The 26,440-nt window shown below is 48.3% G+C and overlaps 1 protein-coding gene across 2 annotated transcripts; it reads left to right on the top strand.

Annotated features, from left to right (window-relative positions):
• Window positions 1–215: 215 nt before the first annotated feature.
• On the top strand, window positions 216–26,410 carry ARHGEF10L (Rho guanine nucleotide exchange factor 10 like). Of its 2 annotated transcripts, XM_053451898.1 has the most exons (25): window positions 216–262; window positions 2,697–2,782; window positions 2,924–3,007; window positions 3,202–3,362; window positions 5,564–5,680; window positions 6,310–6,418; window positions 6,970–7,082; window positions 7,162–7,239; window positions 7,354–7,533; window positions 9,010–9,126; window positions 9,279–9,371; window positions 9,452–9,625; window positions 9,777–9,922; window positions 10,102–10,277; window positions 10,384–10,499; window positions 10,637–10,770; window positions 12,357–12,457; window positions 14,120–14,241; window positions 16,072–16,158; window positions 16,262–16,470; window positions 16,642–16,796; window positions 17,026–17,168; window positions 19,991–20,159; window positions 24,755–24,877; window positions 25,174–26,410. In XM_053451898.1, exons 6-25 carry the CDS (start codon window positions 6,310–6,312, stop codon window positions 25,707–25,709), a joined length of 3,081 nt encoding a protein of 1,026 aa, XP_053307873.1. In that variant the 5' UTR covers window positions 216–262; window positions 2,697–2,782; window positions 2,924–3,007; window positions 3,202–3,362; window positions 5,564–5,680; the 3' UTR covers window positions 25,710–26,410. The 2 variants fall into 2 exon arrangements, with proteins under 2 accessions (XP_053307873.1, XP_053307874.1); XM_053451899.1 differs by lacking the exons at window positions 216–262; window positions 5,564–5,680 and having other exon boundaries at window positions 2,626–2,782.
• Window positions 26,411–26,440: the final 30 nt, after the last annotated feature.

Here is a 26,440-nt window from a genome sequence, read left to right as displayed (position 1 = left end):
GAAGTGATCATCCAGGTAACATGTAATGATGATGTCATACCCTCAGATGATGTAACCCCTGAGCCCACTGACTGCTTCCGACAGACGGAGGAAGAGGAGGACGGGGGGGAGGCTTTTGATTTTGACAGCGATGGAGAAGCAGAGGGTTCTGCGCCCAGCCAGAGGTTAAAGGTCAGACTGATCTCCTCGTCCTCCAGCACCGCGCTCGATTCGCCTCCGCCATCACGGAAGGAAGTGCCCGACGACCTGCCGCCGAGTACCGGTAATTCCTCCACAGCCCGGGTCACCGGCGGGTTAGTGAGTGTCACCGGCGGGTTAGTGAGCGTCACCGACGGGTTAGAGAGCGCAGACCGCGCAGGTTAGTGAGCGCATACCGCGCAGGTTAGTTAGCGCAGACCGCGCAGGTTAGTGAGCGCAGACCGCGCAGGTTAGTGAGCGCAGACCGCGCAGGTTAGTGAGCGCAGACCGCGCAGGTTAGTGAGCGCAGATCGCGCAGGTTAGTGAGCGCAGGCCGGGTGTGACCCGCAGCATCTGTCATTTTCAGAATGTGTCATTAGAGTCTCTAATTAAAACGTGCGGCGCGGCTCTAATAATAGACAGCGAGCCTCCAGGTGTGATGGGAGTTGCATTCCTCACCTGTCGGCCCAGAGAAAATCTAAAAGAACTTAAACAGGGGATTTCTAATCAAGAAGGCATCATGAAAGCCGCACTCATACTCGCTGAGCGGATAACCGGCGGAGGCGACCCGCGGAGCCCCCGGAAACTCTCCCCCTGACAATAAAGAGATCGGCGTGTGCCGATTTATACCGCGTGTCCCGAGCCTCACTAACCAGAACTCTCTCTCTCCGTTACAGAACCTGCGCCCGTGACGGACCCTCCCCGGTAAGTGGCTCCAAACGCAGACTCCGGGGTTCTTGGCCCCTCTTCGCCCAGCGTGTTAGGGGAGCGTTATCGGGTTCTCGGAGCTTACGCTTGCGTGTCGTGCTCGCGGGGTTAAGAAATTCCCCCAAACATTCTAACATTCTGGATTTTTACACAATGTTCTCTCGGATCTCGCGGGGAGAGACCGGCCGGACCGGGTCTACTAATCCTCGAGTCAGCGCATGTTTACACGTATGCAACGTATGTAACATGTATGTAAAGTATGGTAACACGTATGTAATGTACAGATCTGTACAGTGTCAGTCATTCGGAGCTGGAAATCACTAATATCTGCAGATTACCCTTTATTACAAAATCCCTCATTCAGAGCAGGACATAACATCCGACGCGTCCAGGGCCCCCGGGGACGGCTGCTCCTACCCCAAAAATTCCTCGCTGTTTGTTTTAGTCGTGGAGGAATTCTGGAGCGGGGCCGGGGCGAGTGTTTAGGAAACGTGTCTGCCTTACGTGCCCCGGCTGAGCCTCTGATAGCCGCGACGGGGAGTTAATTGTGTGAAGCGCAAGGTCTGGCAGCTGGGCGAGCGGCACCCGCAGCGCCGGCGCGTTTCACGCGGTTTATACGCCGTCGGCTGGGATTCTGTAATCCGGATAATGGGGCACTGGGGCGAAACCGAGAGACACGCGGGTTTGGGTCTAAAACGGGACACTTGGCAGGTATTGAAGGATTTGGTATGTAACGATTTATGTAATGGTTTAAGGGTTGCTAATGAACGTCACCGGTTGGTCGGTGTTGGCGGCAGCGGCTTTGGTTTGGGATAGAGGGGCCAGGACTGGCCCTCCTGTGTCGTGTCTGGGAGATCCTGCAGGGCTCAGACGGGGAGGGGAGGATTGGGGAGGGAGGGAAGCTGCCGGTCTCCATTCTCAGCCACTTCCTGCTGCTGCAGATTTCATGCCAGACGGCAGGGATGGCGAGCGAGAGCGACAGAGACTACCTGGAGGTAACGCTGTGACGGTCGCCCGTCTGTGAGATCCATTAACCCTCTGCGTGCTGCGCACCGTCACCAGCACTCCCGCTATTCAGAGGGTTCATTTTAGCCGAGTTTTTGCAATCGAATTGCTAATGAGACGCCCGATCTCCCGGCAGACAGGCTCGGCGGGCTCGTGCTCGGGTTTCGCCTCCCAGCAGCTATTATTTGTATGAATCACGGCTTTGGCCGGTGTCACGTGGCTGATATTGATGGGAATGTCTGAAAGGTTGTCTGCAGAGTCGCTCTACGCAGCCACGGAAGCTTCCCGGATTAAGAGTGACTTCGGGTGACGTTCGCAGTTGTTGGTTAACCAAAAGTGGACTGCAGTGACCTGGTCTCGGAGAGGAGACAATTAAAGTGATTGTCAATGTATCTATGGCTCTTTGTACTGTTGGGACCCGAATGAGAGGCGGCCCCCTGATTTCAGTCCTGTCCTGGGGGGCAACGATTCGTCGCTTTAGGGGGAAATTTGTTAAAGTAAAGGCAGCTTGGGGCAGTAGAGGCAGGATCGTACCCCCCCCAGGACCGTACCCCCCCAGGACCGTACCCCCCCAGGACCGTATCCCCCCCCAAGGACCGTATACAAGCCCCCCCCGGGCCGCTGCTCCAGTTCAGCCCTTCGGTCTGCAGCTCTCGGTGTTAGCAGCTCTTGTTGCCCCGGGGCAGAGGGGCTGTTGTTGTTTTTTGTAGCTCTGCCTAAACGCTCAGGCGTGGTAACCCTTTAACTGCCGTCTGCTCCGCTGGACGTCTGGAGATTGTCTCATTTCCGTTGCGTTTCCTCCTTAGGACCCCCCGGACGCTTGGTAATGGGGACCCTACGGGAAAGCCTGGAGTGGAGGGCCGCAGTCTGGGGCAGGATCTGATCAGAGAAGGTGAGGGGATGTTAGTTACCCCGGCACTAAAGGTTTAAGACGATCTCAGGCGAGGTCCGGCCAGGAGGGCCCCAAATGCCTCTCTTTATATAAAACGAGGGTCGTTATTTTTGGAGTTAATTTCCGCTGCTCCCTTTTCAGGTTTCTCGTCGGGGCGGCTCTCCCGCAGCGCAGAGGAAGGGGCAATTTATGACGATGTACCATGCGAGCATGAGAACCAGGGCGGTGAGTTCATGTTACATGTATGTTACACGTGTGGAAGGGGGAACGGTAAAGCAGTGACACTGCTTCGTGAGGACAGACGGACGGCGAGAGCCGGGCAGCCCTGGCTCCTCGCATCTTCCTGCTGGCCCCTGGCTCTTTGGGGCCGCGGATGAGCACCAACGTGCCGTAAAGGTTCCCGGCGTCTGGCTCCGCAGGGCCGGGACACCACCTGATCTACGAGAACGTTCACCCCGAGGGATGCGGAGGAGAGTTTGAAGACACCGGCTGGAGCTCCAGTGAGTTTGAGAGCTACAGCGAGGACTCGGAGGAAGAGAAGCCCAAACCGGCCAAACCCTTCGTGGCCTTCCAGCCCAAGGTGAGATTTAACGTCATGTATAAAAGATCCACTTCAGTCATTCCAGGGCTGGAGAACCCTGCGATACCCCCATTCCAGCAAACACTCTGACCTACTAGCAAAGAGGGGCTTCAGGGGAGGAGAGAGGGGCATCAGGGGAGGAGAGAGGGGCTTCAGGAGAGGAGAGAGGGGCATCGGGGGGAGGAGAAGGGCTTCCGGAGAGCAGAGTGGGGCATCAGGGGAGGAGAGTGGGGCATCAGGGGAGGAGAGTGGGGCATCAGGGGAGGAGAGTGGGGCATCAGGGGAGGAGAGTGGGGCATCAGGGGAGGAGAGTGGGGCTTCAGGGGAGGAGAGAGGGGCATCAGGGGAGGAGAGGGGCTTCAGGAGAGGAGAGAGGGGCATCGGGGGTTTGGGACCCAAAGCTGTTCTGGTCAACCCACACCGGGACACGCAGTAAGTATGTTGCCGTCTCCCTGACAATAGCCATATAGTTCACATATAGCAGAGCGAGGAGACTCCGGTCTGTTAGAGAGATGGCCGTTCCGAGAGCAAGACCCCTAGAACCTGCCGGCAGATAGGGGCCGTCCACTCGTCTAATCGGCCCTTTTTTCCAACAGCTTTAGGAACTCAAACGTTACTCTCACCTTGGTCTTGTTTTATGTTAAAGAGCCGTATATCTGCCACGCGCAGCTTTAAATACCTGCCCGAGACGGCGATAGACTAATGATTCCGAATATTGTTCCTTCTGATCATCAGCTTTGGAGCCCCCAAACCTCTCTGACCCTCTCCTGTCTCATTGCTATATATATATACACGCACACACAGAGCATGTATATGTATACAGTGTGTATATGTAAATACAGTATATATATATATATACACGCACACACAGCATATATATATGTATACAGTGTGTATATGTAAATACAGTATATATATATATACACGCACACACAGCATATATATATGTATACAGTGTGTATATATAAATACAGTATATATATATATACACGCACACACACACAGAATATATATATATGTATACAGTGTGTATATGTAAATACAGTATATATATATATATATACACGCACACACAGAGCATGTATATGTATACAGTGTGTATATGTAAATACAGTATATATATATATATATACACGCACACACAGCATATATATATGTATACAGTGTGTATATATAAATACAGTATATATATATATACACGCACACACACACAGAATATGTATATATGTATACAGTGTGTATATGTAAATACAGTATATATATATATATATATATACACGCACACACACAGAATATATATATATGTATACAGTGTGTATATATAAATACAGTATATATATATACACGCACACACACACAGAATATATATATATGTATACAGTGTGTATATGTAAATACAGTATATATATATATATATACACGCACACACACACAGAATATATATACATGTATACAGTGTGTATATGTAAATACAGTATATATATATATATATACACGCACACACACAGAATATATATATATGTATACAGTGTGTATATGTAAATACAGTATATATATATATATATGTATATATATATACACGCACACACACAGTATATATATAGATGTATACAGCGTATATATATATAATGTAGGGTGCGAGTGGCGCCACTAGAGGGCAGTCATCTGCTGTGGAATTCGGGAGACGTGACATTTGCCCCGAGTGGGTCTCTGCCAGGCAGCTGCTTCCCCCGTCCTCCGCCCCGCAGTCACAATGAGAGGTCACCCGTCTAAATTGGGGTATATGACGCTGCAGTCGGCTCATCCCGCGTACCCCACCCTCGCATCCAGCCGGGTTTTGTCTGTGTATATATCATAAAATACATAGAATAGAAAGTCTGTATAAATATGTATCCGCATCCCCGTGACTCTCTTGGCCGCGTTTCATATTTACATACGATAAGTAGGACTGGAGGGGATCTCTGTGATGACGGTGAGTCCCTGTGTGTGTACGGGGGGCTTGCATTGACCACCTTCCCCTATGGGTCACGGGATATCGCTCAGCGCTGTGCCGCCTATAGCCCTGACCGCACGCTGCTCTCTGGCTGCGCTCTCGCTCCCCGGTGTGTGTGTCACTGTCGCCTCTCTGTGTCCTCTGTCTCTCTGCTCCCTGCGGACCCGTCTCTGCTGCGTTTGTTGCATGCTGGCCGGCCGACGCTCAGCTTTCTCCAGATCTGAATAGGTTAAAGGAGAGGTACAGCAGGACTAAAAGAGACCTCCTGGCTCTGAGAGTCGGGGGAGGAGATGCCCACCAGCCGACACAGAGCCCCCGCTGGAAGGTACATGTTCCTCGGGACCCTATTGAAGCGACGGGGTCCCAATTTGCATGCTTTTAAAATCTTATCTGTTTTGTCTCTTCTGCTTTAAACAAACCGGCCCTCTGGGGCCGCAAACCCAGGATTTCCCAGCCCTGGAGGATGACGCCCGGTGCCTCTTCCTTAAACAATAAACGTGGGACTCATCGGTGTCCAAATAACACAGTAATGAACCCCCCCGTGTAGCGCGGGAGTCACGGGTCTCACTGCCGGGCAGCATCACCCAGATACATGTGAATAGAACGTGTTGTAAGCGTGTCGCACATAATGAAACGAGGCTTTGCCTCGCCGTAAAGTGTTCAGGGCACATGCGTGTGCGTCTGTGTTGAGTGGTTGTGTATTCGTGTAGAGCGTGTCTCTCCCCGTGTAGAGCGTGTACACTCTCTCACACTCTCACACTCTCTCTCTCTCACTCTCTCATTAGACAGTCTCTCCCGTCTCTCCTGGCTTTAGACACTTTATATTTCATCGTATTGTTTGTTCTGCCCGTTATGAACGTGTAATACCCCGATATGCTGATGCCCCCCCCGATATGCTGATGTCCCCCGGTCGGGGTGTTGGGGTTCAGGCTCTCTGCTTTTTTGCCCCTGTAGATGACGCAGCTGATGAAGGCGGCTCGGAGCGGCACCAAAGACGGGCTGGAGAAAACGCGCATCGCAGTCATGCGCAAAGTAACATTCCTGCAGCGGAAGGAGACCGCGGGTAAGAGACGGCAGCTGTGTTTAGTAGACGGGGGCCTTGGCGCGTGTGGCCGAGCGCTTGTCGCTGTGAGCGCAGAGAGGGAAGTGACATTTGAGTCACAAAGCAGAGCCGCGCTGTCAGCAGATCCTCCAAGGGCCAAAATCCTCTTCCCTCCTCCTCCTCCTCCAGACTGGCAACCACAGCTCACACTTCCCTCCCCGTGACTCTCCCCCCTACCCAGTCACTGACACCAAAGCCTCCAAGTGAAACCCAAGCCCGGGGCGAGCCGTGCACACGCGACCACGCGGACCCCGGCACAGCTTCCTGGGCAAATCTCTGCTTTCCATGGACTTGCGAGCAGGGAGGGGGCCCGGGCCGACGGGGGCCAAGAACTGGTTCAGGAGACGTGGCACCAAGAACCAGAAAGGGCAGCAGGAGAGCGTGACAGAGGAGAGCGTCTCCTCGGGTAATCAGACACCCGGCCCGGGCATGCGCTGCTGCGTGACACTTCTCCCCTCCGCTCCCGCAGGGGCCACGTCCGTCCTTCAGGGCTTCGTGTCTTTTCTTTTCAGGGGACTCGGAGGAGGAGGAGATGGGATTCCTGGAGATCAGTGGATTGGACTTGGACCTGAAGCCCCCTGCGTCCGAGCTCGGCCCGATGCCGGAGGGACTTAGCGCCCAGCAGGTAAGCGCGGGGGTCTTGGAAGTCGTCGCACCGATCCCCGGCCCACCGCGCAGACCACAAACCTCTGTGTCTCGTGCAGATCCTGCGGCGGCACATTCTGGCCTCCATAGTGCAGAGCGAGAAGAGCTACGTGGAGTCTCTGCGCCGCGTCCTGCAGGTGAGTCGGGTCCCGTCTGCTTACCTGCCTGCGCGGGGTATACCCTGTGAGCTCACCTAACTGAGCAGAGCACACTCCGTGGCCTCACTTACACTGTCCTCTCGCTCCGACTAGGATTACCGGACCCCACTCCTAGAGATGGAGCCCAAGCTCCTCAGCGCCCGCAAGTGCCAGCTTGTCTTCTCCAGAGTGAAGGAGATCCTGCACTGTCACTCCGTGTTCCAGATCGCGCTGGCCTCCCGCGTGGCCGAGTGGGACTCATCGGAGAAGGTCGGGGACCTGTTCGTAGCATCGGTGAGTGGGGGGTGATCGTGGGGATCATGGGTAATCACTCATGCCCTGATTTGGGGTATCACTCAGCGCCACTCCCGCCCCCCCCAGGCAATTAGGTCTGAACAGGAATCTCGGACTGGGATGCAGGAAACGCACCGATAGCTGCGCCTGCAGCCCTTGCCAGGTCGTCCCTAAACCGAGTGAGACGTCAGCTGCTGGGGATGAGCCCCGGGTTGGAGCGCTGGTGGCAGGACAGACATAAACCCTGGAAATAATCCAAGTCCTTAAATACGTACCGAGACAAAACAAGAGGACGTGCTGTGAATGTAGAGGGGAGATGCTTGTCAATGCACAGAGCAGCCTTCCAGTTTTGTCACTAAACATATCACTAAACATAGAACCGCAGACCTAGAACCGGAAAACTGGCACATTCTGCCGAAAATAGTAGGAAAAAGCCACATCTGGATGCGAGTCCGGAAAAAGAAAAGAGGAAGCGCGAACCGACCCTTTCTGTGATTATTTCTCTGTGATTTATTTTTCTTTAAAAGGAAGTATCTGGAATCTATATTATCCAGGCTAGGAAAAGCCCTTTTTTCTGTAAAACCTGTGGTTTTGTATCTCGTGTGGGATGCGGGAGCCGCTCGGCCCTTCTCCCATTATATTGTGGTGTTATGTGTTGTGTGGATACAATGTATCTCGTGCTCTTTCTTTCTTCTCCCAGTATATTGTGGTGCTATGTGTTGTGTGGATACAATGTATCTCGTGCTCTTTCTTTCTTCTCCCATTATATTGTGGTGTTATGTGTTGTGTGGATACAATGTATCTCGTGCTCTTTCTTTTTTCTCCCATTATATTGTGGTGCTATGTGTTGTGTGGATACAATGTATCTCGTGCTCTTTCTTTTTTCTCCCAGTATATTGTGGTGCTATGTGTTGTGTGGATACAATGTATCTCGTGTTCTTTCTTTCTTTCTTCTCCCAGTATATTGTGGTGTTATGTGTTGTGTGGATACAATGTATCTCGTGCTCTTTCTTTCTTTCTTCTCCCAGTATATTGTGGTGTTATGTGTTGTGTGGATACAATGTATCTCGTGCTCTTTCTTTCTTCTCCCAGTATATTGTGGTGTTATGTGTTGTGTGGATACAATGTATCTCGTGTTCTTTCTTTCTTTCTTCTCTCATTATATTGTGGTGTTATGTGTTGTGTGGATACAATGTATCTCGTGTTCTTTCTTTCTTTTTTCTCCCAGTATATTGTGGTGCTATGTGTTGTGTGGATACAATGTATCTCGTGTTCTTTCTTTCTTTCTTCTCCCATTATATTGTGGTGCTATGTGTTGTGTGGATACAATGTATCTCGTGCTCTTTCTTTCTTCGGACAGAAACGGACGTTATTGTTATTTTGGGACACATTTTGTTTAACTTGTGCACAAAAAGTAACATGGTAGGAAGCCCACCCCGGCGTAACACAAACGTCTCTCCCCCATTCCTCTTCCAGTTCTCCAAATCTATGGTGCTGGATGTGTACAGCGAGTACGTCAATAACTTCACCAACGCCATGACGCTCATCAAGAAGGCTTGTCTTACAAAACCCGCTTTCCTGGACTTCCTGAAGGTGAGCGGATCGGGGGCTTCTCTGCAGCTCCCCATTCAACTCCCAAAGAAGCCTTTCCCACCTCCCTCCCATTGAATTGCCCCCGCTGCCCCACAAGTGTAGCTCTCATGTCTTCTTGCCCATGACTACCCTGCTGTTTCTTTCTCTTGCAGAAGAAGCAGGCGGCCAGTCCGGACAGGGTCACTCTCTATGGGCTGATGGTGAAACCCATCCAGCGTTTCCCTCAGTTTATTCTCCTGCTGCAGGTAACGTCCGTGCCATCTTACCTCCTTCTCCACTTTACCTCCTTAACTCGCTAGAGATTCACTCCTCTCCGGCCCTGCAGGACATGCTGAAGAACACTCCGCGTGGACACCCTGACCGGCTGTCGCTCCAGTTGGCCCTCACGGAGTTGGAGACTCTGGCGGAGAAGCTGAATGAGCAGAAACGGCTGGCCGACCAAATGGCCGAAATACAGCAGCTCTGCAAGAGCATCAGTGACCGCAGCTCCCTCTACAAGGTGAGTCCTTGCTGTGCCCGGACACCCCGCAGCCGCCTTCTGCCGGTCTGCAGAGGCAGCACAGCGCGGCTCTCGTTGTCTCCCTTGATGTCTTTGAAGCTTCATTCACTTACGGGTCTTCATCTCTCTCTCTCTTGCCGTAAACTTGCAGAGTTTGAGCTCCGGACAGTGCCAGCTTCTTTTGTGCGAGACGTTCACCGAGATGGTGTATGGGGAACGGGGGCAGCTCCTAAAGTCCAAGGAACGCAGACTGTTTCTTCTGAACGATGTGTTGGTCTGCGCCAACATCAACTTCAAGTAAGACCTTGCAAGGCTTAAGGAACGAGAGACCATGATGGTCACGCGCCACCAGCAGGACAACCGTGTCTCGTTTGGTGACAAATTCTTTTGACCTAACATGCTTTGAACTAAACATTAAGGCAGCTTCCCTTTGCGTTCTCGACGCCCCTCTGACCTCCCAGCATCTTCTTTCTTAGGGGGCAGCCGGATATTGGGAATCTGGTACCTCTTGGCCCTCGCTACGTTATGAAGTGGAACGCTCCATTGTTGCAGCTGCTGGTGGCGGAGTTTGGACAAGAAGATAACGTCTTGGAGAAGGAGGCCACCCCAGGACTTCAAGTGCCCAGCAAGAGGCAATCACCATCTGGCCAGAGTATGTCTTCTGCTGAGAGGTCCTCCTTGCCCTGTCCTTCCGTCTCTGTCCGTGAGCTCCTCTGCCTCTGGGTCCCGTCGTCTGAATCAGACTTTTATCTCCGCAGGTAAAGTGTCTCTGGGGTCACCGCGTCTCTACCAAGAACTGCAGGAGGTGAAGAAAGATCTGGAGATTGTGGAGCAGATCACACAACTGATCAGCACCCTGCACGGGACCTACCAGGTGAATGACGCCCGTCCTGCCGTCCCCCCGAATCGCTGGGATACAGAGAGATCTTTACACTGGGATGGGGGGCATCTTAAGTCTGAAGCTCTTTGGCTTTTGGGGTCACATGAACCTGTACTTTTCACTGAACCCAGAATCTGAACATGACGGTGGCGCAGGACTGGTACCTCGGCCTGCAGAAGCTCATCCGGCTAAAAGAAGAAGAAATCCAGTCGGCCAACAAATGCCACCTTCGGCTTCAGCTTCATCTGCCCAGGAAATTGGACAAGTAAGTTTTTGGGGTGGACTCTTCCATTAATTTCCATCAACCTTTTTCCATTAACAAAAAATATGACGTTATATATATATATATATATATATATATATATGTATAGTGTCCTTGATTTAAAAAAATATATAAGGTGGTTTTGGGGTCAAAAACCCAAACTCAGCACTTTGAGCCCCGGTGTTGACGGGCGCTGAAGATCCAGTAATGCCCCCCGTGATTCGGTGGCCCTGAGAGGGTAAAGCGGGGCGGCTGGGATTGTTCGTTGGGTAATTTCTGTTCTGCCACCTGGTGGCGCCGATCGCCAGATGTTTCCAGAAACAGGCAGAGCCGTTACAGCGAGCGCAGGAGGCAAAATGGGGTGATTTAGGTGAAAATGGTCTTTAAAATTCATTGTTTTCTAGTGTTTAATGTACATTTTAGGATTGTTCGGGTTAAATCTTAGTGTGAAATCCTTTATTACAAATATCTGTAAAGAAGCTGCCATATGGTGAGGAGCGGAGAGAGGCGTCTGCGTGCGACGCCTGCGATATTTACCTATCGTTACTTTAATTACTCCTGGAAGTGTGCGGTTTGGGGATGGCAGAGGGCCGTCTGTATTCTCATCCCGCGTTATATATTCTCATCCCGCGTTATATATTCTCATCCCGCGTTATATATTCTCATCCTGCGTTATATATTCTCATCCCGCGTTATATATTCTCATCCCGCGTTATATATTCTCATCCCGCGTTATATATTCTCATCCCGCGTTATATATTCTCATCCCGCGTTATATATTCTCACCCCGCGTTATATATTCTCACCCCGTGTTATATATTCTCATCCCGCGTTATATATTCTCATCCCGCGTTATATATTCTCATCCCGCGTTATATATTCTCATCCCGCGTTATATATTCTCATCCTGCGTTATATATTCTCATCCCGCGTTATATATTCTCACCCCGCGTTATATATTCTCATCCCGCGTTATATATTCTCATCCCGCGTTATATATTCTCATCCCGCGTTATATATTCTCACCCCGCGTTATATATTCTCATCCTGCGTTATATATTCTCATCCCGCGTTATATATTCTCATCCCGCGTTATATATTCTCATCGTGCGTTATATATTCTCATCCCGCGTTATATATTCTCACCCCGCGTTATATATTCTCATCGTGCGTTATATATTCTCATCCCGCGTTATTGACTGTTCTATGACTCGGAACTCTATTCATATCCTTAAAATGAAGCTCCTGAGTCTCTCCTCAAACCACGTTACCTGCTTTGCCTAGAAAGCAGCCCACCTTTCAGCCGGGGAGCGAGAATGAGTGCCCCCCCCTGTAACGGGAATATTTCCAGCGACTCTTAATCTGCTATTTTCTTAAATATATAGGCTTTCATGATTTGGTCGGCCTCATCGTTACTATTTTTTATTCCTCGTATCAGATTAACAATATTCTGCTGTTTTTAGGGGGGTTATATTACTGCATATAGCGCTGGGGGGGGTTATATTACTGTATACAGTGCTGGGGGGCGTTTATATTACTGTGTCCAGCTTTTCTTTAACCCCTGATTTCTCCACTTGCTTCCATTCCAGGTCCGGCCGGCCCCTGAGCTTCATGGCGCTTTTCATCACTCCGAACCCGCTGAGTAAAATCACCTGGGTGAACCGAATGCACTTAGCCAAGATCGCGCTGAGTAAGTGGGGGTGCGGCGGGTATTATGAGCCGCGGGTACTGAGATTAATCGCCGTCTGCAGAGTTACGGCTCACCTGCCTCCCGGCCCTAATCCGTGGCGCCGGCTCCGGGACAATTTACCGAGTGGGATCGCAGCTTTAATTGGCCGTTCTTACCGTGAGCTGAATTATCATTATTATTCCGCCTCTATTTTTCCTTCATAATCTCCAGTGGGCGGCCCGGCTCCTTCTGAAAGCCGCGCATGACGAACGCGGATAGACAGAGACTCTAGAAAATCGCATTTTAGCAGCGAGCGTGTGAGTGAGCGTGTGAGTGAGCGTTCGAGTGAGCGTAGCGGGAATAGGCGGTGGGCTGGAGAGTAAAGGCTTCTCCTGCCTCTTCTGGGCTGTTTAAAGCTTCAGCCTCCATTCTCTCTCTCCGTTCTCTTTCTTCCGCTTTCTCCGGGCGCCGCTGAGACGTTTAATGGGAGGAAATCTGTTTAAAATCATCTGGGAAGCGGGTTTAATGGCGGCTGATTGCGCTCCGCCCCGTTATCCGTCTCTCCGGGTCTTTCTGCTCCGGAGGGGAGCGTGACTGCGTTAGAAAGACCGTTCGCCTCTAATGGGAAGAAATCGCTTTTTATGCTCGATTGCCAACTCGCTGCGTTAGAAACTGCACTAAGCGGGCAAAGCCTTTCAGGGTCTGGGGTTTCTGAAGGGGTTAATCTCGCGTTCCCCTTTTTCTTGCGGCTTTAGTATTTTCATTTATTGATGGTTTTGCTCTGGGAGGTTTTTTAAATCCAGGCTAAATGTAAGAAAAAACTAAAAAGCACCTCTGAGAGCGGATTTTCTTGCATTCGCATTTTCTCTTCCCCCGGAGTGGAACACTTTGGGTTTTTTCAGGCCGTTTGAGTGTTTCTTGAATACACTGAAACTGCGTTTTTTCGCCCGGTAATAGCTCTGGATTAAGAGCCCATGCCGGCTCGGGGATTTATACTAAAGAAAGACTTTGAAACGAACTTTTCTCACTTTATTCCTCGCTGTGCGTAGAAACCAAGCGTTTCTGAGCGTTCGCGTTCATGTTTTCCCCGTCACTGGTTTGACTTTATAACCGACTCCGGGTGAAGAACGTTTAACCCTTTTAGTGGCGGAAGTTTGCTTACTTCTGCCCTCGGGATGAGCCGGTAATACCCCCCAGTGGCCTGTCTGTCCGTGGTGTTCATGTCGGGTCTCTCCCGTGGGGTTCTGTCCTGGTGAAGCCCCCGGAGAGAAGGTGGAAGCGGCTGAGACCCCCAGTCGTGTTCTGGCCGCGGTTTGGGAAATCTCTGGGTTTTGTCCCCATTTTGTTGTCTATAAATAGCTGTTTCTACGTCTCCCGGACGGGCTGCTTCTGTGTTCTGATAGGTTAAGCCGCGGCAGGCGCCGTATGCAGGAATATTCAGTGCCGGGGCTACCGGTCCATGTGAATCCATAGAGGTCCCTTTCTCACGTGCTTAGGGCTATAGCCTAATCGCTTCAGGTTTGTGTATTAATGTGACGCCTGGTTCCTGCGTGGGATGGAGGGGTAATATTCCGGATTATATCCTGAAGCCCTTTTGTGTGGTGGGGGGGGCGCTTTGGCTGCCTCCGGTAGAATTTGATGTTTGCTGCCAGGATAACGACTCCCCTTCTTTCCGTTTAAAAGGAGAAGAGAACCAGCCGGGATGGTTGTGTCCAGAGGAGGAGAAGAAAGCCAAGGCTGCTTTTTGGTCGCCTACCTTGGTCTGCCGCCTGCCAGCCTTCTCCACCAAAGCTTCGGACTTGCAGGTGAGACACCATCACTCCTCCTCCCGGGACACAGAGTACGGGATAAGGGAAGGAATCCAGAGTCATGGGCTGCGTGGGGATCGGTTTCCGCTGCTGAGGGACTTGGTTGTCCACTGGTGAGCTTTTCTGGAGGACATTTATTGTTGGGGGGAGGGTGAGTGACCTTAGAATTGGGACTTATTATACGACATGAAGTGTTTTGATAGCATTCAAAACTTACTTAGCGAAAGCATGGAAACTCTTCCTGCCCCCTACATTACGTGATGTATTATACGCCGTCACGGCTACCACGACGTAGGAGAGTTTGGCCCCTACAGCAGCCAACACGCTACAGACCTTCTACCCAACCTGCCAATATTGGGACCTTTTACAATTCTCTCGACCGCCCTGTTGCCCCCGGGTGTATATATTACGTTCCCACCGCACTCCAAACCGCCTCTCTGCTATGATTCTACCCGCTTTTCTCTCCGTTCCGTTGTTTGGTTCTGTTTGAAGATCATGACCGTACGCTGTCTACCGAGTGAGCGCCGATACGTGCCGCATTGCACGATATGACACATCTGTTGGATAAATTGTCTTCTGTAACTTAATAATTTAATAATAATGTAACAAAATACGTCACGAGGAAACTTTGTATGAATCCCCGCAACGAGCTTCACACGCTTCTCAGTGAGCATCAAATTCTCAGCGATGACGACGACCAGCGGAGCGTTAGCGGGAGAAACCTTTGCAGATCCCTCTATTAGTCTGTTGGTTGTCGGCTCGCCGCCGGCACCGCGCTGCTGTTTCTCCTGGCTGGTGGACCTCTTCATTTGTTGATGAAACGTGACCTTGAGCTGTGAGCTTCACCTCCTTTACAAGGTTAAACCTTCTTTTCATCTTTCTAAAAGGGATCAAATGAATGCAAATTATAATTGGTTGACAGTTGTGGTCTCAGATAATGTAAATTGCATCAATCCAGATCCGTGGAAGGAAATTACTGGAAGCTCCTCGGCCTTGGCTGTGGTTAATGTCTCTTTTCCATTGTCTTCGTATAGTTTTTTTGTGGATGGGACAGATGTGGCCCCTTCCCAGAAGATTCTTCAGCTTTAGAGGCGTGATTAGAAACGAAGGGTTAATAATTGCATAGTGAGGTGGTAGGTTAGGTTCCTTGGGGGTGATCTCTCGCTCTCAGGGTGGCTGATGACGGCTCTCTCTCTCCTGTTTAGCTGCCGGTCTCCGGCTGGCAGCAGCTGGCATGTGACGGGTCACTTGGAGGAGCCATATTCCTGGGCATCTTGGCCGGCTTTCCGAGGGAATGGCTTCCTTCACACGGCGCGCCGCGCTTTACTTTAATTAGAACAAATAGCGTTTTCTCGTGTCCTGTCGAGCGCTGGCTTGGACTCCGCGCCTCCTGCCAGCGGGCCGGGCGAGCGATCCAGCTGGCGTGGCAGGAGAAGCCGACCTGGCATGGGTTCGGCCCGCTGAACCGTGGCAGCGGCCAGCCTGTTAACTGGAGCCACCCCTTCCCGGCAATCAAAGCGTTAATTAATGTATAAAATGTTCGGATTAGGGTGAGGTGGTACAGGCGGCGGACCCTTCACCCCCCCAATACCCCTGCCGGGTGTCGGATTATGTAGAAGTGGATCCCCCCAGGAGGTGCGGCGCAATGGGGCAACCACCCCGGAACATGCTGTTTGTTCCTTTCGTAGAGCGTCGTTTCCCGACATTGATCCCGCGTTCCGTCTCTTTGATTGTCCGCGTTCCGTCTCTTTGATTGTCCGCGTTCCGTCTCTTTGATTGTCCGCGTTCCGTCTCTTTGATTGTTTTCTCTCCCCTGTGTTGTCGCAGCTGGGAGGAGCGGTTCACACCCCGGTACAGACCTCGCTCCTGGGCTTCTCGTCGGTCAGCACCTGGCTGCCTCAGGGGTATTTATGGGTAAGTTTGACGATCTCATTCATTTGTCCCATTATCTGCGTGGCGCCCCCTGCGGCCTCCTCTGTTATACATCAGTCTGACTTTGCTCTCTCTCCATGCGCAGTTAGGAGGCGGCCAGGTGGATGGAGTAGGGCAGATCCAGATCTTCTCCCTGAACCATACGTCTCCACGCATGATGAAGGCGTTCCCGCTGCCGTCCCGTGTCCTGTGCGTGGAAAATGTGCACAGCCAATCAGAGAGCGCCGAGAAAGAGGAGGAATATATTTCTGCCACGGTGTGTCCGGCGGTCTGCGTGGGGCTGCAGGATGGCAGGTAAGGGGGATGAAGAATGAGTTTCTAAGTGGAAACAAACTCCATCTCTTCTTGTTCTGAGATAATCGGTGCAAATGCCGCCATGATGTCAGAGCCCAAAGGGGTTTGCAGAACTAAAGTGATGTATTTGGTAAATCGTGTGACGTCATCATTTCCTTCTCTTCCCGGCAGTATTATGGTGTACGGCAATGTGGACACAGGTACTCCGTGTTTAATGGCCGTGAAGAGTCCGGGTCTCCACCCCGTCCTCTGCCTTAGGAATAGCCCAGACTTTCTGTGTGCGGGGCTGCATGATGGCACCGTGGTCCTGTACCCCAAAAAACAAGGTACGTGCCGGCTAGCTTGCGTGGGCTGACTGTCTCCCCGGCATCTCTCATGAGGCACAACTCTTGGCAGGGTTGACGGTCACATTGGGATATTGGGGTGAGTGGGTTTGGTAGAGTTCAGTTTCGGAGATGTTGTAGGGTGTATCAGGGATAATTTGGGGTGTGTTCAGGGTGCTTGGGGTTTCTGCGGATAGAAAATGTGATCTATGAAGCTGATCTCATGCTCTAGGTGGTCTCTGGGACCCGGGGAACCCGTGCCCTGTGAAGGTGGGCAGAGGCCCAATACATGCCATGCTGGTCCTTGATGACTGCATATGGGTGAGCTGCCAGAACCGAGTGACTGTGTTGGACCCCAGGACCCTAAAAACCCAGGTATGGACCCAGCTGCTCCTCTCCTCCCTCCCTGTACACCCTCCAAACACCCAACTTCTCCCATAGAGAGCTCCGGCCAGGTGGGGAGAAGACCATCTACAACGTCCATCATAGTTGGCTTGGCAAGCTGGCAGTTTATTGGACGTCTCCTCTCATCCACTGGCATACCCCCCCCCAAAGTAGTGTTTATAGTGACCTGGGGACGGCGCTCTAATGTTCTATGTGAGAGATTCCTGTTAACGGTGGTTTTGTTGTTAGCGAGACGTTCTATAAAACCTTTTGTGATTCACCCCAGGGCGTTCTGTGTGTTTGTAGGCTCTGGGTAGATTACATGCGCTGCGTTTCTTATGGTTCTAATAACATTGACTTAAAGGTATTCCGGTGACTTCATCCTGAATACCTTTTACCTCTGGATGAAGTCACCAGAATACCTTTAAGTCAACGTTATTAGAACCATTTGGCTGCCGCCATCACCATAATAAACGCAGCGCATATAACCTACCCAAGACTGAGTGACCCTGAGAATCTGCCCATTTACCCTGAGACCCCGAGAATGCATGGGGGCAGCCACAGTTGTGTGATGTCATCGCTAGCAGATATAATGCCTGCTTTATAACGTAAAGCCCTCTTTTAGGTTACGGCAGCAGTAACCCTACGGAGTGGCAGTTACTTGCCCTGTAAGTTTCGCCGCGTGTCCGTGTTCTGCCCCCCGGGCCGGGAGGCGTAGAGCTCCTGCTGCTCACGCTGTATCTGGATTTCATTTTCTTCTGTTTTCTTTCCTTTTCTTCTTTCCGCACTTGCATATTTTAACACACAAACTTAGTTTGCATCTATTACAAGTCGTAACTCTGGCAGCTGCCGGCGGATGCTGATGAATAATGCATGGCCAGCCCTGGGTTATCGCACGCAGACACGCGCCGGACTGGCATCCTTAAAGAGTGCAATGACAGCAGTGCATGTTGGGTAAAATAGATATGCAAATCAGGACGCTATCCCTGCCTTAAGTAAGTGGGAAAAACGCGGCCGGCAGCCAGCGCTCGGCGCGGTCCGGCAGCTATCGGAACCACTCAGGGGTTTTAACAGCCATTGGCAGCCATGGGGGCAATTTTCGGAGTTAATTTTGTCCAAATAATTACAGATTATTGATATGTGAGAGCGGAAGACGTGTCTGCACTCGGGGAATAAAGATTGGGGCCCCAGAATAGACATTAAAAAGAAGAAAAACGGCTTTTCTGGAATGATATTCATTTAGTTTAGTCTTTGGAGTGGAATGGGGCAGAGTGTGGGGGCAGATGTTGGGAAGGCGCGGGGTAATATGGACGTTGGTTGAGGTGGAGATACATTGTGTGAAAGAAGACACAGATGTAGAGGGGCAGGTGGACCCACTTATTGGATTAGGGGCGATGACACCAGTGGGGTAGGCAGAAGCGAGGAGGAGTGTTGGACTAGGGGATAGTGAAGGGTAGAAAGAAGCATGATGGAGACAGAACATAGTTTCTCCAATGAGGTAGAGTGATGACATCATAGATGGACCTTTCAGCAGCACAGGTAGTCTAGGCATGGGCCCAGTACAGGTGGATGGTGGTAAACCCTAGCCAAGCCCCTCGGCAGTGCAGGTAGATTTTTTTTTATGATGGTTGAAACCGTCTCGATCCACCTGTGCTCAATCGCGATGGTGCAGAGACCTTGGCTGCTTGGAGGACTGACCCCGGCACCTGCGCGCTGGCCCGCCACCTTTGTATGATTTTTTCTATTTTGTTGCATTTAATCGAAATTCAGCTCTGTGAAAGCCAGATACTCTCTCGCCGCAGCCATCTCTTCCCCTCCCTTCCGCTCCCCTCCTGGGGAATTCGTCCTATCGGTGGCTTCATGCTTAGTAACCCAGACTACAAATGGGATTCTGCTTCATTGAGTTTGGTCATTGAGTTGCTTGGTAATGACATGGTCACGGCTTATTGCAGGAACATTTCTAACCAGGATTTAATTATAAGTATTGATTGGCTTTGAGTAGGGGAGTCGGGGGGTAAATTAATTAGGCCCTCGTCTGGATTTCTTTTTTTCGGTTCTTGATTCCGCACCCCGGGACTGGCTGCTTTTAGAACATTGTTGGTAAATTGTCTCGGGGAAAAACCATTAGGACTCATTTCTTCCCTGCGTGAAGATGTCAGGATTACAGCGCAATGAAAAGCATTCTCTCCCGGCCCGTGGTTAAAAAACAAATCTGGCGCATGGCCCGCAGTCACAGAGACATCTACGAATTTTTACTTAATAAACAGAAGTAACGGCCCTTCCATCGCCAGAGGGGCCACGGAAAGAAATGCAATTTCAACGACGGTCATAAAAATCAGAAAAAAAAGCAACCCTGAAAATTAAAAGAAAAGCGAGTACGACTGCTGAAGCGCTGCATTGTAATTGGTTAGCGGGCGGCTCTTGTGTGATGTGACCTGTTGGTGACTTTGGGAGACAGAGAAGCAAATTAATGAGTTTAGAATTTCAATGTATATAATTTATGGCTGTTTAATCACACGCAGCCCGGAGGGGTCACCTCTCTGTATTTTGTTAGTTTTGCTGAAGTCTTAATTAGCCGATTTTTGCTTCGGATCCACATATTTCCTTTATGTTTAATGACTCGATGTTGGCCGGAGAAACCCCCCGTCCGTCTGTCCTCGTCTGTCCTTCTCGTAGATTTCCGCTTTATGTATGCGCGGCTCCTCCTTTTATATTCTGTTTGTGTCTCTGTACCTGTGATGTTAAGAATGGGGTAATAATGGGGCCTGGGGTAATATCACTGCTTCTTACCCCCTTAATGTCGCTGTTTGTAGAGCTTCGAGGCCCTGCAGGATGAGGCCTCCAGCGTCACCCACATGGTGAGGGCCGGCGGGGGGGTGTGGATGGCCTTCTCAACCGGATCCTCCATCCGTCTCTTCCACACGGAGACCCTGGAGCTTCTGCAGGAGATCAACGTGTCCACCCGGACCCTGCTGCTGCCAGGTACTGCCCCGTTATTACATTAATACTCAGTAATGCCCCATTGTTACATTAATACTCCGTCCCCATTAATACGTTAATACTCCCAGTCTTTAATTAATACTCCCTGTCATTAATACTGTCTGTAATGCCCCATTAATACTGTATGTACTGTAATGCCCCATTAATACTCCCTGTCATTAATACTGTATGTACTGTAATGCCCCATTATTACATTAATACTTCGTCATTAATGCTGGCTGTAGAGTAAGTCCCCATTAATACTGTCTGTAGAGTAATGTCCCCATTAATACTGTCTGTCATTAATACTGTCTAATGTCCCCATTAATACTCCCAGGCTTTAATACTGTCTGTGATGTCCCCATTAATACCCCCTGTCTTCAATACTGTCTGTAATGTCCCCATTAATACTCCCTGTCATTAATACGATATGTACTGTAATGTCCTCATTAATTCTCAGTCATTAATACTGTATTTACTGCAATGTCCTCATTAATACATCAATGCTCCCTGTCATTAATACTGTCTGTAGAGTAATGTCCCCATTAATACTCCCTGTCATTAATACTGTATGTACTGTAATGTCCTCATTAATACATCAATGCCCCCTGTCATTAATACTGTCTGTAGAGTAATGTCCCCATTAATACTCCCTGTCATTAATAGTGTCTGTAATGTCCCCATTAATACTCCGTCATTAATACTGTATGTACTGTAATGTCCCCATTAATACTCCGTCATTAATACTGTATGTACTGCAATGTCCCCATTAATACTCCGTCATTAATACTGTATGTAATGTCCCCATTAATACTCCCTGTCATTAATACTGTCTGTAATGTCCCCATTAATACTGTATGTACTGCAATGTCCCCATTAATACTCCCTGTCATTAATATTGTCTGTACTGTAATGTCCCCATTAATACTCCCTGTCTTTAATAGTCTGTAGAGTAATGTCCCCATTAATACTCCGTCTTTAATACTGTCTGTAATGTCCCCATTAATACTCCGTCATTAATACTGTATGTACTGTAATGTCCCCATTAATACTCCGTTATTAATACTGTATGTAATGTCCCCATTAATACTCCCTGTCATTAATACTGTCTGTACTGTAATGTCCCCATTAATACTCCGTCATTAATATTGTCTGTAATGTCCCCATTAATACATCAATGCTTCCTGTCATTAATACTGTCTGTACAGTAATGTCCCCATTAATACTCCCTGTCATTAATACTAACTGTAGAGTAATGCCCCCATTAATACTCCCTGTAATTAATACTGTCTGCAATGTCCCCATTAATACTCCGTCTTTAATACTGTCGTTAATGTCCCCGTTAATACTCCCTGTCATTAATGCTGTCTGTAATGTCCCCATTAATACGGCATGTACTGCAATGTCCCCATTAATACTCCGTCTTTAATACTGTCTGTAATGTCCCCATTAATACTCCCTGTCATTAATATTGTCTGTAATGTCCCCATTAATACTCCGTCATTAATACTGTATGTACTGCAATGTCCCCATTAATAATCCGTCTTTAATACTGTCATTAATACTCCCTGTCATTAATACTCCCTGTAATTTCCCCATTAATACTGTATGTACTGCAATGTCCCCATCAATACTCCCTGTCATTAATACTGTCTGTAGAGTAATTCCCCCATTAATACTCCCTGTCATTAATAGTGTCTGTAATGTCCCCATTAATACTCCGTCATTAATACTGTATGTACTGTAATGTCCCCATTAATACTCCGTCATTAATACTGTATGTACTGTAATGTCCCCATTAATACTCCGTCATTAATACTGTATGTACTGCAATGTCCCCATTAATACTCCGTCATTAATACTGTATGTAATGTCCCCATTAATACTCCCTGTCATTAATACTGTCTGTAATGTCCCCATTAATACTGTATGTACTGCAATGTCCCCATTAATACTCCCTGTCATTAATATTGTCTGTAATGTCCCCATTAATACTCCCTCATTAATACTGTATGTAATGTCCCCATTAATACTCCTTATCATTAATACTGTCTGTACTGTAATGTCCCCATTAATACTCCCTGTCTTTAATACTGTCTGTAGAGTAATGTCCCCATTAATACTCCGTCATTAATATTGTCTGTAATGTCCCAATTAATACATCAATGCTTCCTGTCATTAATACTGTCTGTACAGTAATGTCCCCATTAATACTCCCTGTCATTAATACTAACTGTAGAGTAATGCCCCCATTAATACTCCCTGTAATTAATACTGTCTGCAATGTCCCCATTAATACTCCGTCTTTAATACTGTCGTTAATGTCCCCGTTAATACTCCCTGTCATTAATGCTGTCTGTAATGTCCCCATTAATACGGCATGTACTGCAATGTCCCCATTAATACTCCGTCTTTAATACTGTCTGTAATGTCCCCATTAATACTCCCTGTCATTAATACTGTCTGTAATGTCCCCATTAATACTCCGTCATTAATACTGTATGTACTGCAATGTCCCCATTAATAATCCGTCTTTAATACTGTCATTAATACTCCCTGTCATTAATACTCCCTGTAATTTCCCCATTAATACTGTATATACTGCAATGTCCCCATCAATACTCCCTGTCATTAATACTGTCTGTAGAGTAATTCCCCCATTAATACTCCCTGTCATTAATACTGTCTAATGTCCACATGAATACTCCTTGTCATAAATACTGCCTGTAATGTCCCCATTAATACTGTATGTACTGTAATGCCCCCATTAATACTCCCTGTCATTAATATTGTCTGTAATGTCCCCATTAATACTCCGTCATTAATACTGTCTGTACAGTAATGTCCCCATTAATACTCCCTGTCATTAATACTAACTGTAGAGTAATGCCCCCATTAATACTCCCTGTAATTAATAATGTCTGCAATGTCCCCATTAATACTCCCTCTTTAATACTGTCGTTAATGTCCCCGTTAATACTCCCTGTCATTAATACTGTCTGTAATGTCCCCATTAATATGGCATGTACTGCAATGTCCCCATTAATACTCCGTATTTAATACTGTCTGTAATGTCCCCATTAATACTCCCTGTCATTAATACTGTCTGTAATGTCCCCATTAATGCTCCGTCATTAATACTGTATGTACTGCAATGTCCCCTTTAATAATCCGTCTTTAATACTGTCATTAATACTCCCTGTAATGTCCCCATTAATGCTCCGTCATTAATACTGTATGTACTGCAATGTCCCCTTTAATAATCCGTCTTTAATACCGTCATTAATACTCCCTGTAATGTCCCCATTAATACTGTATGTACTGCAATGTCCCCATCAATACTCCCTGTCATTAATACTGTCTGTAGAGTAATGCCCCCATTAATACTCCCTGTCATTAATAGTGTCTGTAATGTCCCCATTAATACTCCCTGTCATTAATATTGTCTGTAATGTCCCCATTAATACTCCGTCATTAATACTGTCTAATGTCCACATGAATACTCCTTGTCATTAATACTGCCTGTAATGTCCCCATTAATACTGTATGTACTGTAATGCCCCCATTAATACTCTGTCATTAATATTGTCTGTGATGTCCCCATTAATACTCCGTCATTAATACTGTCTGTACAGTAATGTCCCCATTAATACTCCGTCATTCATATTGTCTGTCATGTCCCCATTAATACTGTCTGTCATGTCCCCATTAATACTGTCTGTCATTAATATTGTCTGTCATGTCCCCATTAATACTGTCTGTAGAGTAATGTCCCCATTCATACATTAATACTCCCTGTCATTAATACTGTCTGTAATGTCCCCATTAATACTCCGTCATTAATACTGTATGTACCGTAATGTCCCCATTAATACTCCGTCATTAATACTGTCTGTAATGTCCCCATTAATACTCCGTCATTAATACTGTATGTACCGTAATGTCCCCATTAATACTCCGTCATTAATACTGTCTGTAATGTCCCCATTAATACTCCGTCATTAATACTGTCTGTAATGTCCCCATTAATACTCCGTCATTAATACTGTATGTACCGTCCCCATTAATACTCCGTCATTAATACTGTATGTACCGTAATGTCCCCATTAATACTCCGTCATTAATACTGTCTGTTATGTCCTCCTTAATACTGTCTGTCCTTAATACTGTCTGTAATGTCCCCATTAATACTCCGTCATTAATATTGTCTGTAATGTCCCCATTAATACTCCGTCTTTAATACTGTCTGTAATGTCCCCATTAATACTCCCTGTCATTAATACTGTCTGTAATGTCCACATTAATACTCCGTCATTAATACTGTCTGTCCTTGATACTGTCTGTAGAGTAATGTCCCCATTAATACTCCCTGTCATTAATACTCCCTGTAATTAATATTGTCTGTAATGTCCCCATTATTACTCCCTGTCATTAATACTGTCTGTAGAGTAATGTCCCCATTAATACCTTTTACCCCGATGGTGTATGGATGCTTTATAGTCTGACCAGGAATATCCTGTAATGACGCAAAAGTGAAGTGTGAGTGATGTCATCGAAGCTCTTGTCTCATGTCTTCTCCTCGGTCCATGTCTTTTCAGGCCAGAAGAATGTGAAGGTCACGGCCCTGCTGGTGTGCCAGGGCTTGCTCTGGGTGGGAACGGACCTCGGCATACTGATTACATTACCCGTGCCAAAACTAGAGGGGATCCCCAAAATCACAGGTGGGTCCTACTTGATTTTGTACGCCTTAAATGGACCTCAGGAACTGTAGACCGACATGGACCACGGCCACGTTATTCCTGTCTCTCCGCGAGTACCAAAGAGAGCAGAGTAATGCACATAACAACAACATTTATTGTATGGAGGGTGTTAAGCTGCCCCATGTCACAGTATCGATATTTAGGACTAGCCACCCCTCTTAGGTCATACGCACTACGATGAGGTCATCATTACACACACAGGTTGTATTTTTATGATTTTTTTATTTTGACATTTTGCTTTTTTACTTTACTGCTAGGAAAAGGAATGGTTTCTCTGAATGGGCACTGTGGGCCGGTGCAGTTTCTCACCGTAGCTTCCACTACGATGGCCCCTGAATGTCTGCGGACCGAGCAGGGATCTGAAGGAGATACGCAGGAAAGCGATGGACAGGTGGACGCCAAAGACGATACCGGCGAGAGCCTGGCCCAAGAGGCCTCCACAGATAACCACGCACCATCTCGGCTCAAGGGAATCCTTCTTCAGTACCGCCTGCGCGGCACCTCGCATCTGCCGGGCCACCACTTGTCCGCCAAAGAGGGCTCCAGGATGGACACCGCCACCCCCGAAACCAGCGAGGAGGACGGCTCAATCTACGAAATGGCAGACGACCCTGATGTGTGGTTCAGGAGCAGGCCTTACATTAGGGACGTTCACCGCAAGGAGATCACCTCGGTGGTTGTAGTGTCAGGAGGCCCAGGGTACCGGCTCTTCCATCCCTCGTCTAACACCTCGCAGCCTGGAGGAGACACCGACAGCACGTTACTCATGTGGCAGCTGCCTCTTATTCTATAGCGCTGGCTATTTTTACTAAGCTATGCTGGGACGTCGGGTACGAACTAAACGCTGTTACATTGACCACGTATTACGGGACGATTCCTTAGGTACTCAGGAAACTTTACATAGGGCATTTACTCGGTAAGGCTTCCTGGACATGCGTGGCATTACAGGATCCGATAATAACCTGATCTCCGTGGCCAGGATCAATAGGAACCCTGAAATAAAAAAAAATATATATTTTAAATAACTCATAAGCTCTAAAGGTCCACGAGAAACATGGTAGATCCAAGTCCTAAGAGAAAACCCAATAGGATTAATTTAAAGTGCTTTCGAACAGTTTAAAGGGACATTTAAAATGGGTGCAATGCTGATTTGCAAAGTTTTTGTATAAATGTACAGGAGTGGGAAGCGTTAAATGCTGCAAAATAAGTTTACAGGGGCCCCAGGCCAACACATCAGATATGTAAAGGTATGTAGGTACGGTCTATTTGGTATATTATGTAATAAAAGTGGCCCCGTTATGCCAATTTCACATAAATACGTCGCTGGACTCTCTTCTAACCTACTGACCACATTAAGGTTTATTGATGATGTTACTTGCTGTCGGGGACTAAGTAGGACTGGTGAGAGATTTATCGATCAGGACACTAAAAGTAATTCTAGCGAACGCTTTGACGTCTATTCAACACAATTAAAAAAAATCTATATTTTTGAAAGAGTGGTTCCATCTGAACTCAGACGCCGTT

This window comes from Spea bombifrons, chromosome 12 (genome assembly GCF_027358695.1).
Source record: "Spea bombifrons isolate aSpeBom1 chromosome 12, aSpeBom1.2.pri, whole genome shotgun sequence".
In the NCBI taxonomy this organism is placed as follows: domain Eukaryota; kingdom Metazoa; phylum Chordata; class Amphibia; order Anura; family Pelobatidae; genus Spea; species Spea bombifrons.
This window is presented reverse-complemented; position numbering and strand designations above follow the sequence as displayed.

What these genes read in the sequence shown, in the direction of transcription:
- ARHGEF10L (XM_053451898.1), top strand. Translation starts at nt 6,310, where the DNA reads ATGACGCAGCTGATGAAGGCGGCTCGGAGCGGCACCAAAGACGGGCTG. An exon ending in GCAATCACCATCTGGCCAGA is followed by an intron (nt 10,278 to 10,383) that starts GTATGTCTTCTG and finishes TTATCTCCGCAG; the next exon opens with GTAAAGTGTCTCTGGGGTCA. An exon ending in CCTGTACCCCAAAAAACAAG is followed by an intron (nt 16,797 to 17,025) that starts GTACGTGCCGGC and finishes CTCATGCTCTAG; the next exon opens with GTGGTCTCTGGGACCCGGGG.